Source organism: Falco peregrinus, chromosome 1 (genome assembly GCF_023634155.1).
Source record: "Falco peregrinus isolate bFalPer1 chromosome 1, bFalPer1.pri, whole genome shotgun sequence".
Lineage (NCBI taxonomy): Eukaryota > Metazoa > Chordata > Aves > Falconiformes > Falconidae > Falco > Falco peregrinus.
In genome coordinates, this window is record NC_073721.1 from 35,732,210 (window position 1) to 35,744,183 (window position 11,974).

At 40.1% G+C, this 11,974-nt stretch overlaps 1 protein-coding gene across 1 annotated transcript in view; it reads left to right on the forward strand.

Moving 5' to 3' along the window:
* The window catches only part of TRUB1 (TruB pseudouridine synthase family member 1), a 30,871-nt gene extending 19,839 nt beyond the window's left edge, over nt 1–11,032 (forward strand). Inside the window, 6 exon segments of the mRNA XM_013300635.3 lie at nt 361–442; nt 6,450–6,522; nt 7,786–7,925; nt 9,054–9,110; nt 10,496–10,698; nt 10,700–11,032. Of these exon segments, the coding sequence (XP_013156089.3) occupies nt 361–442; nt 6,450–6,522; nt 7,786–7,925; nt 9,054–9,110; nt 10,496–10,698; nt 10,700–10,744 (600 nt within the window). The 3' untranslated portion in view covers nt 10,745–11,032.
* The last annotated feature ends 942 nt before the right edge of the window (nt 11,033–11,974 follow it).

Below are 11,974 nucleotides of genomic sequence, written 5' to 3' on the forward strand. Positions count from 1 at the left end.
ATTGGGTGTGAAAGGTACTGTATGTGCCTTGCTTTGACAGTGATGTATGACACCCCACAGACACTTTGGTATTGATGTATTTATAGTAAAGATTAGTTAGAGTCCATTTTGCTTTTTCCGGGGGTTTCTAAAACTGAAATCATAAGCACACGTAATGCAGGATTTACTTTCTGTTTAGTTCGATGTCTTTTCATCTTCAGTGCTGCTTACCCAAAGTTGATGGATTGACTATACAGATAGTGTTCTTCCTGTCCTGATTTGAAGTACTTGGTACTCACAGTCTTTATTTAAAAACAAAAAATGAAAAAAAAGAAACAACCTTGAAGACCTGACTCACTAATCTTTCTTTTTCCTTCTCAGAAATACACTGCTATTGGACTATTGGGCAAAGCTACTGATACGTTAGATGCTACAGGAAAAGTAACTGAAGAAAAACCTTATGGTAAGCATAAATGTATCTATATACTTGATGTAATTTGCAGGCATAAATGGTCTCTATCATAGAAAAGTGGAAAAGATGTTTGGGGGTCTGAGAACTAAGTTTAAATGTGAAATCAAACTAGGATTGTTTCATCTCCAGCTTCTTTGCTCATATAATTCAGACCAGCTTCATGCAATTATGTCCAGTGTTCATTTCTGTTGGAAAAAAATAAACCAGGCATTAGATTAGGAGGGAGAAAATAGAATTGAGGAGGACTGTGTTATTTGAAATCTTTGACAGGCTGACAAATGACATACTGTGTCCAGTAAAATTTTCATTTTTCAGTGTATACTCCCATGAGTGCTCTTTTAGTAACACCGTTAAGGCCAGTGGACAAAAAAAATATTTAGATCTTTCCTCTAGGATGTCCCTTTAACTACAGATCGCTCAGCATAAAATGATGGCGTAAGCTACTTTCTACATACATTCACCTATCAAATCTTGCTCTTGCTTGCAGTCTGTGTCCTAGCAACTTTAGTAGATGAACTTTTCCAACACACAGAGTTTAAGGCTTCAGAACTAATCCTGGTTGTGGCTGTGTTGGAGTGGACATTACACAATACCCAGGGCGTCTTAGAAACAATGTAGAACTAACCAAAGACACACCAAATGTATTTGTCATTAGTTCTTTCACAACCTGGGGGAAAAAAAACCCACCACCAAACAAAACCAACAAAAAACCCAGTAGGTAACTGGTTGCTTAGCAACTCTACAGCTCCCACACTGTTTGTGGTACCTGGTAATAAATACATGAAGTAAATTATATTTTTTTAATATAGCGTGATGGAAAAGGCACCCTGGATTCCACCTTTCGCCCCCTATCTCCTTTCTTTTTGAGTTTTTCTTTCTGCATGAGGCAGGCAAGCATGAGTTTCTTGTCCACATTAACTTGACGGATCATTCTAAGTAGTATTATTTACTAGGTGATGTTGCTCAGAGATGTTGCATCATTTGCTTCTGCTTCAGGATTGAGTTCTAAGTCTCTCTCTAAGCATTTGAAGAACTGAGCATCCACATGGTGTTAATATGGCCAGCACTTCATGGTGGCTAGAGACAACACTTGTTTTTTGTGTATGCCTCTCAGAAAGTGGAAGGTTGTAGCTCTGCTGGACTGAGTAGTATTCATTGTAGATACTCGCTCCTATATAAACTGTGAATTACCATTTTCAGTAGAATCGTGGAGTCACTTAGGTTGGAAAAGACCTTTAAGATCATCAGGTCCAACTGTTAACCCAGGACTGGCAGGTCCATCACTAAACCGTGTTCCTAAGCATCACATATACGTTTTTTAAACACTTCCAGGGGTGGTGATTCTGCCACTTACCTGGGCAGCCTGTTCCCATGCTGGACCACCCTTTCAGTGAAGAAATTTTAACTAATATTCAATCTAAACCTCCCCTGGGGCAACTTGAGGCAGTTTCCTCTTGTCCTATCGCTTGTTACCTGAGGGAAGAGACCTACCCCCACCTGTTTACAGCCTCCTTTCAGGTAGTTGTAGAGAGCAATAAGGTCCCCCCGAGCCTCCTTTTTCCAGGCTAAACAAGTAGATGCAACTCCCATGGTCAATTATTAAAATTAAAGTAAAAATAAAATAAATCTGTTTCTTGAAACACTAGTTTTGCTTTTTTATTTTGTATTGTTTACTGCAGACAGAATAGTGTTGTTTTCATGTGCGCTTCTTTCACTGGCAGCTCTCCTTACAGTAGTTCCCACCTCTTCACCACCTCCTCTGTTACAGTCGTTGAGCTTTCTGTTAGACTGTGTGCTTGGGGAACTCATTTGCATTAAAAATTTCCCCTTTTTTTGAGTTGCTTGTCTTTTTAAACTGAGATCAGTTGCATGATCCAGTTCATCATGTGGTCTCATAAAGCGCGATATTGGCATGGGTAGGGCAGTGCGGTTTTGGGTGCTGGACAAACTTTCCTTTTGCTGAAGCTATGGCTGAAAGAAGTGATTGTGGAATTGGTCTCAGTTGGTTTCCATGTTGGTGTTAATTTGAATTCTTCAGAAACAAGAAAGAGAAAATGTGCATACTCCTTTTTCTTCTCTGTGCTACCTATGTGTTTTGCATTTCCTTCCTTCCTCCCTTTCTAATAAAGCAGATACTTCCCATCTTTTCCAGTGTCTTCCCCAAAGCAGCTTGGTTGTCTGCAGAATTCTCTGTGTGGCCCACCATCCCTAATCCCTGACCCTAACTGGTACTCCAAGAACAGACAAACCAGGTATTTGAGCTGAATTTCAGCTATCCTTTAACACCTACAAGCATCCTAGGAGAAACAGCATCTGCTAGGGAATATCAGTCCTGCAGTGCCAGCAGCATCCAGGACTGGGCCTTAGTGCAGAGAAAGCGTACTGAAGCAGCTTACAAGATATATAAAACTCTTCTTGAGTGATTCCACTGGACTACAAGAGGGAAGTTCCTGCAGAAAGTTGTCTGCTATATTAACTATAAGAAAATGTTACGTTTCAGTCCTCAAAGTGTCCCTAGACAGCAATTTGGAAAGCAAACTGTTGTGTATTACAGTTAGTGACAATGAAAGGATGTGCTGAAGAGAGCTCGTTGGGGTTAACCCCCCCTGAACTTCTCACAGTTTTTGGTTTCTTGCCAGACAACAAGTTTGCATTTCCGCATGAAATTAGGTTATGGTCTCGTACTGCTCCCAGGCTGTCAGATGCTGACTTGAGGGGCCGGTAGTGTTTAGCATTCCTTTGACGCTCTTTTGAGCACATTAATGTTTGTAGCATTTTTTTTTTAACGTTTGTAACTATGCACAGGAATGTGCATTCTGAAACACATTTCCTTCCAGCTGCCTACAGACTGTGTCCAGACATGGACAACAAAATTCTCAGGGATTTTCTGAAGGTCTGTGTTGATTATGCTGAAATACATGTTTAATAGAGCTACTTGAATAATTTAGAAAAAAAGTAGTCCTTTCAGCAGTCTGCTTGTCTGTTCGCAAGTAATTTATGCTGGGCCAGTTTGAGTCAAGGTCATCTGCAGTAGTTGTGTTGGACTGTCATGGATAATCCTTGTGTTCTGTTTTGGTGTACTTTGTTAACAAGCGCAGGGCAGTATCACCTTTCAGTGGAGGCTTTTTGAGGTTGTGGCACAAGTGGCACCTTTTGGTTTGGTAATTTCATTTAACTTCCTTTATTATGATAGCAGGAAACTCGATCAGCAGTCACCAGTGATCAGAAGCACAGAAGTTCTTTAAAATTCTTATTTTAGAAGCCAGTAGGCTTATACTAAATGTTTTTAGAAGCACTGGAGACCAGAAGTTTTGGGTACTTTGGGATGCTGATGGAATCATAGGGAATGGTCCACTGGAAGATGCATAGCCTGTGCAGAAGTCATATAACCACACTGTCAGTCCAATGGCTTGGGAGGGAATTTAGAAAACAGTGTTGAATGTATTCCAAGTAGTGTATTTGCAGAGCAGGCACAATCATTTTGTTCTAAGCTAAGGCTTTCCATTATTCCTGTGGACTGGATGCAATTACCCTGTGGGCCAAACCTCGACAATCCTCGCTGAAATCATTGCTAAACAGGGTGGCAGCCTCCATACCCCTCTGTGGAAGGACACAGAGCTGCAGTTTGAGTCCAGCTTCTAGCAACAACTCATGGTCTGCAATACAGCAGATGAGGATATTTGGTATATGCAGTGAGGATGCAAACTCTTGGTAGCAAGGGCAGTGATGGATGTGTCCTGCAGAAAAGTGTCTCAATCCCTTATTCTCAGGGAGTGGAGAAGTCAAATGGAGAAAGTTTTGGGACTGTTTGCACTAATTGGCCTCTACGGGTGTGTTCGCATTTCATGCTTGATGGGGAGTTGAGTGTAAATGCTGCCTAAACTTGCTGACCAGACAAGCTGTTGACATGCTAAACCCTAAGTCCCTAGCTGAGTGGGGGAGACACATGGGCCAACGGCCTGAAGGGAAACGGTTTTCTTGGACAGCAGGACTGCATTCCCCCCTGCCTATGCTGTGGATGTAATGACTGTGGGAGCTGAAAGGTGGTGAAGGAGCTGATTCACAGAGCCCTGTAGAGACATGGGTCCAAACTGATGTCTGGGACAAATACACAGTTTAGACATAGTAAAACTGTTTGCAATGAGATTAATATAGCATTCTTTATGACTGAGAGCTGGGTGAAAGCTCCACCAGCTTGTGTGTTGTTCTAGAAGAGGGTGAGAATCCAATACAGTCCATTAACACCAAGGGAGTGCATGCTGAAAAAAAATAAATAGAAAAGCATGTGGGTTTAGGTTTTCAGAGATCGTGCCACAGTGTATCGCAGAATTATTCTAGATCTTAGCAAACTCATCTGTAAATATTTACTTTGATAACATACCACACAACTTTGTTTGTTAATGGCTTAATGCGTCATTCCTCACATGGGGAATTTATTTTTTTTTTTCCCTGAGGTAGAGATTGCCTGTAGCATGAGTGATTTCCTCAGAGGCTAGATGTAACCTCTCAATCGGGAATATGAGATCAGAGCGGGAACTGAACTTGGGTGTCTCATTAAATGCCCTAGCTATGAATGCAGTTCACTGGATGAAAATTGAAGGAGAACCCCAAGTGACACTTATGCTTAGATCTCAAATACTGAATTCTAGCCTGAAGCAACCTGGGGTTCACAAGAAGGCTGACAAGATCACTGGCATAGAGCTAGGTCGTGCTAAATTTCTGCCATGTAGTTTTGTTGTGATACATTGCTAAACTAGGATAATACAAACGGAAGATTGAAATAGCCATGTAAGAAGCTCTTCAGAAGAAGATCCAGACTTAGTATACAATTGATTTTGTTGTTCCTACCCTGTATTTGGATGTACGTTGGTCTCTCTCAGCATCCCTGACTGACTTTTTTGCCTTGCAACCTTGCTTTTAATGACACTTCTTGAGACAGCTGCTGAGGCCTTTGTGCTTTGCAAAAGTGAGGCACCACATTGCCATCTTCCAAAGGTGCTGGGAAAGGAATCTGGTTTTTACTTACAGCATGAAGTACATCTGTTTTGTAAGGTTTGCAAGTAAAGGTCTGTTCCAAAACCTAATGAAGTCTCAGTAAATAAATTTGCTTGGTTTATGTTCAAAGTTGCTTAGCAGGGTGATGCTAATTGAATATAACATAGGAGAAGCAGGACTAGTCAAGTCCTAGACAGTAGAAATGCACTGAAGTGCATTGTGATTACAGACCTTATGTTTGTATTCTCTAAACAAACTAGGGATGAATGTCATCTCTATTGAATAGTATTTCAAAGGACCAATGCAATCAGCTACTTAGGTTATAGCCTTATAATAAAAGTGGGACAGATGTGTATGTATGTGTACTCTTAAAAGAGTAGATTGCCTAAAGCAGCTATCTTTCTTTTACAGGATTTCTTCAGTAAAATTGCCTTACTTAATATATAACAATACCCTGGTGTGCATTTGCAGGTTAGTTGTTTGATACGGAAATTTGATTTGTTGTTCCAGATGCAGTCTTTTTCTTCACTAGAAAAAAACCCCACAATGCTTTTTTTCCTCTAATAATCTGTTTTATTTTTCCCCGCAGTTAAATACTTTTAAAGAGAAGTTGCCAAGGTTCGATAAGCATTTTATTGGTTTGGTCCTTTAACAAAAATCAGAATAGGAGAATTTTTATGGTTTTTTTTTTATGATTCCCAAGATAAATGAATTTGCAGTCCCAAGACAGAGGGATTGGAAAAGAAAACTGTGTATATGGGGATTTCTGCCCTTCTGAAAGTGTCCAGACTGTCTTAATCACCTTGGACAGTTTGTTCCACTCTTTTTGTGGTAATTCACACTCCTACCTACATTCTGTTTTTTATATCTTCTCTTTGGTGTTTTTCACCCAATCTAAATTCAGATGAGAGGGAACTCTGCTTTGTATCTGTTTGCAGAACATGATTGATGCCATTAGTGCCATGTAAATAACCAACACTAACATACTATTTTCTTTCTACAGACCAGATAACAAAAGGAGATCTTGAAAATGTGCTGCAAAAGTTCACAGGGGACATAATGCAGGTTCCTCCACTGTAAGTTCCACAATATTCCGACACTCCTGGCAGTTGCGTTCAGCTGTCGGGATTTGCCAACAGAAGTCAGTTCTCTCAGAAATAAGAGGACACATTTTGGCAAGAGGATAGAGGCAAGGCAGTCTTAGGAGTTCTAACATTTGCAACTGCAGCTCATGCTCATTTGAACATCAAGCACAAATGGTGACACGGAGTCTGTGGGGGTTTTTGGTAAAATAGCGAAGCAGTCTTAAACAGCTTTGCAGGGCTTGATGGCTTCTGTCCTCTCTTCCAACTAGAAAGCAAAGCTCTGAGTCTTTAATTTTAGTTGTAGGGTAAGGGGAGGCTTACTGACATCTGTGTGGAAGTGCCTTAAATGACTTTGAGTAAGTTTTCTCAGAACTTAGAATATGAATGAGTGATTAGTGACAGAGCTTCTGTAGCTTAGCAAATTTCTTCTTGTCAGGTGAGCCATAGTAGCTGGCAATGTGCAAGTGCTTAGCTTGTGACAGATGGCTTTAATGGTGATTTAAGCTAACATGCTTTCCTTTGCATTTGCAATGGGTCACTTACTGTGGTTCCAGAATGTTGCTGTAAGGTCAGTAATTCAGTAGGTGTTCTGCTTCATCTGACCTGTTTCAGATTACCCTCTGCTCATTTGAGCAAGATCTTCTTTTTTTTTCTATGGTCATCTTTCTGCAAGACCAAAGGTGGATCTTTGGATAAAGTTTCATGTAATCAGTTAATTTTTTTTTTTTGTTCTGTAGTGATCCCCTAAACACCCTAGAACAAGGCTCCATAACTTAGCAGTTGATGTTCAGAGAAGACCCTGGTGTGAGACAAGCAAAGGTGTGAGGCAGAATTACAGGAGTTGCCTGGGCGGCTCCTAATGCTCAGCTCAGCATAACACTGAAACAGAGTACGCCTGGCAGACTTCTGAGAGAGTAGGTTAGAGGCAGCTGCAAGTGTTATACCCATTGCAGGAATCCTTTGTTTTCATACACTAAAAATTAAGGTATGAAACACTTTTAAATGTGTACAGCAAGAGATAAATACAGGGCCATCTCTTGTTTATGGTTTATGTAGCTACTGGTGAATTAGATGATTCTGTGTTGAAGAGATTTCAGAAGCACTTGCTAGTTTGTTATTTTTTTGTGAGCGCTTAGAGAGGATTAGAAGGGTAAAATGTATGCTAGTGTAGTACAATATTAACAGGATCTGGAGAATGGGAAGCTTGTTCTATTACAATCATATGACACATGTTTTCGTGTTTGGTCTGATCAGCTATTCTGCTCTGAAGAAGGATGGAGAAAGGCTATCAACTCTAATGAAGAGAGGAGAAGCAGTTGAAGCAAAGCCTGCTCGGCCAGTGAGAGTGTACAGCCTCTCTCTCCAACAGTTCCAGCCACCGCTGTTCACACTGGGTAAAGGCCAAAGATTATTACATAGAGTGATGCTCCCAGCTTGTTAGTGTTTATTTGCACTCAGAGTGGGACTAAGATAGTGAAATGGGTTTCATTTCCCTCAGCTACTTGTTTTGGTGTGAGTCCACGTGTAGAGACTTTCACTTCACAGTAAAAGCACTGTATTTTGGGTTTAAGTTAAGCTGATTATATGTAATCTTTCTGTGAGGGAAAATTCTGAGAGGCTGGTCAGGGGATTATTTGCATCTGTCCATGATTTTGCAACCTCCAGCTCACTCCTCCTTTCTCAGGTCTGCTTATTTCACTTTGCCCATTCTTTTATGCCGATGCCCAGGCCTGCTGGCATCTCTCCCAGGGCGCAACAAGGACCAGTATCAGTTACTGTCAGGCCTCGTTCTCAGTTGAGGAGGCAGAATCTTATCCTTACTTCCGTCACGCGTGAAGGAACTTGGGTAGTACATTAAGATTCATATTGATAAATAAACCAAAAAAAGACTGTTGTAAACCTTTGATGCTACTATAAGGTCAAGATAATTGCGTTGATCAGCTGCCTAGTTGACCCAGAGTCCTCGAGTGGACCAGATGTTATATGATGAGCCGGTATGAGTGACAAAGCTCAGTGCTGTGTTGCCTCAGCCCTTCCTTGATGGTTGGGTGACTAGCAGCTGATCACTGGCACGGGGAGAAGAGAAGAGCTGAGAGAGCAGGGAAAGTTAAAGGTGAATTTTAAAATTTTATTGGAGCTGTCTGTGTGCAGTATCTTAAAAGCATTGATAGTCAGTTTAGACTATACTTGGAATAACTTGCTTTCATCCTTAAAAATAAGAAACAACCTTCTGAAACCTTTCAAATGAATAGGAGTGAAGCGTTTGTTAACATACCACAGCAAGTACTTAATTTCTAGTGAGTTAGTTCAGTTGCCATTGTATCTGCTTTCCCTCCTGTCTAGCTTAGCAATCTCACCCGCACATATGTTACAGGATGAATAATTGATGTTGCATCCTATAAATATTTTATCACTGGGTTGTTTGCTTAGCACATTTTTACATTTATGTGGGGGCATGGTTTCTGTGTAAAGTAGATTTCACATTGCACTGGCAATTTACCATGTCACTATTAACATTCCAGATGTCGAATGTGGTGGTGGCTTTTATGTCAGGAGTCTGGTCAGTGACATTGGCAAAGGTAGGCATGAAAAAACCCATTACAGTTTAAGGAATTAATGTGTTTATGGAAAAATTTTGTCATTTTCTGTATCTCCAGTAGCTAGACCTATGTGTTATTTTGCACAATTGTAGTGCTATTGCTTGTTTTATATACTAAGGTATTTCCTTGGGAACATGGGGTAATGAAAGTGAAATTGCCAGAGAATCTTGGGGGCTGGGGTATAAAAATGGTGCAAGTAATAGCACCGAGCAAGGTAATAGAAGACAAGTTGGGAATTTTTTATTCCCTCCTCCGTATGTTAAAACTAACTCAGATTAAGGATGAGAAGAAGAAGAAAGATACTGTCTTTTTAAACATTATTCATCACATTTTGAAAACAGATTGCACAAAACATTACCATGCACATAATAGACCCTATCTGCTGGAAAGACTTCTACATTTGTGATGATTTTTCTAGTGTTTTCTTTCTCCTTTACCTGAACTGTGAATGGTTTTGCTTTCCCACAGGGTTATTTGTCTTGCACTCTGTATCTATCAAACTGCATGATGGAGAACAGATAATCCATTTCAAATTTTTTTTTTTAAATTATACGTTTGCAGATCAAGAAAGCAGGTGATGTGGGATAACTATGAATTTCAATGTTGCTATTTGTGCTTTAGGCAAGTCAAAGATTCTCTTTCTGTTACTGCCTTCTGAGCATACGAACTTAACGTTTAGTCCTTTAATGACAAACTAAGGTAAAGTCTGTCCTCAGCTGGTGTCTTTTCAAAAATTTAAAATGCAATAAAAATCTTCCTGCATCAGAAAGGATGGGAGAGAATATTTTAGTATACCTGTGTGCTTACAGGTCAACTCTGGTTGCTGTTATGTTTTGCAGCCCCTCATTATGTAATTCTGTCCTTCCTACTGGTATTTATTTAACGTAACAGAGCATTTATTTACATTTTTTATTTTTCCTTATCTTAGTTTATATTATCTTGACAGGCAGCACAGGATAAAAATGGCAAAAATCCTCCTTGAAGGCAAGAAGTGCCGTGGCCTCAAATTCTGTGGAAAAATAGTACACGGTCTTCTAAGTCACTTGTGAGCACAGCGTGTTCTATTTACATCCTGTGTCATTATATCCTCTCTTTTCATTCCAAATTAAATCTGGAAAACCTTTTGACAACTTTCTGTCACATTTTGAACTCTTTACTACAATTGGAGTTCTGTTGAAATCAAAGGAATTCCTTGGCTCAAATTTAAGAAAATATAAATGAGAGATTAATCTTCATGAGCTTCCTTCTCAAGCAAAGCAGAATAACCTAGAAGGCTACATCAAAAATACGTTTAAAGTGAGTTGCAAATAGTTAAACTTGACCATGCATTTTTTTTCTAAATCCTGTTTTCTTCTTTACTGTAGAACTTTCTACCTGTGCCACTATGCAAGAGCTGACCCGAACCAAACATGGACCATTTACGCTAGAGGAGCATGCCCTTTATGAAGACAAATGGACAATTGATGAAATTGCACGATCCTTAGAGCACTGCACGTCTCTTCTCCCAGGAGAGCCATCTCATAAAAAATTGAAGACAGAGCATCCTGGTGAAACTGCTGTGAGCTGTGAAGATAAGTGATAAGTTGGGTCAAGGAAAAAGACTGAATGATTGAGACATTTTAAGATTGGATTGGGATTGTCTTGCCTCCTGTGTAAATCTATAAGTCTGTACGGGAAAAGTGACAAATGGCAGTGCAAGAAAAATGGTTCTTTTGTTTTCGGGGTTAGAACATGCACTGAAAATGTCCAGCACTTGCTGTTTCCCGATCTGTGTATTTTCCTTTCTGCACACCATGAATGGATCTGCCACTGATGTCAAATCTTCATAAACTTTTAAAGAACTTGTAGGGTGCAATATAGCTGCCGTTGCTGATTCCTCAATAAAAAGTTACAAACATTAAGGTTTGATAAATGTGCTTTATGGCTGATAATCAAATACTGAAACACCATGGTGACAAGACTGGCATAGCTTGAAGGATACAAGAATGTGGCAATTTGCTTTCTTGAAATCCATTTCAGCATATGTCCATTTTACTGTAGTTTTTCCTATGCAGGTTGTTCTTTCAGTGAAATGTTATCCAGAGTGCATTAAATGTAGATGCTAATATTTTACATTCAGCCTGAAATTCCAGTCGAAGTGAATAGTTTTAGGTATAAACGATCCACGAAGATAACTGTTTGATAATAAGCACTCTGAAGACTGCAGGCATCATTGCAGGTTTACTTATCTTATTCTGGTAGTGTCCCTGTCGGTGACCATCCATCATTTAAAGTAAACTGTTATGCCCTTCACAGGGCTTATGGAGTTTACTTTTGTCATCTGTGTATTGCTTGAGCTGTGTCCCGTGGATTGGGTAGAAGGCTGATGTACTTCTGGGCTTTGACTGATTTGGCCCTGACTAGTTGTAAGGACAAAAGAGGGATCCACTGTCAAGGATCCTCGCTGAAGCCATTTTAATTCACTGGGGCAGTGAGGGCCTGTTCCACAGTTCACGTAGTCAACAGAATTTGATTACACTGATTATTTCTTGTGAGTGCTTCCCTAGGGATTTTCAAAATGACTAAAAGACAGTGGTTTGAGAATGCTAAAAAAGTGCCCTAGTTTGTTTCCATGCATGTAATGGACCACCCTAAAAGGGCTTCCCTGTGTATCCCCATACAAATTAGTAGTGTGTCTGTTTTCCTCTTATGATGAGCAACATGACTAGTTTAAACACGTGCGTGATACCTGAAGAGAGAGTCCTGCTTTTGAAATTGTCACTGAAATGTCACCGAAGAGGAATGAACTGGCTGCTGTTGCAGTTTTATGCTGCTGCTGGCCAAGTGGCCTGCTATGGCTTTGT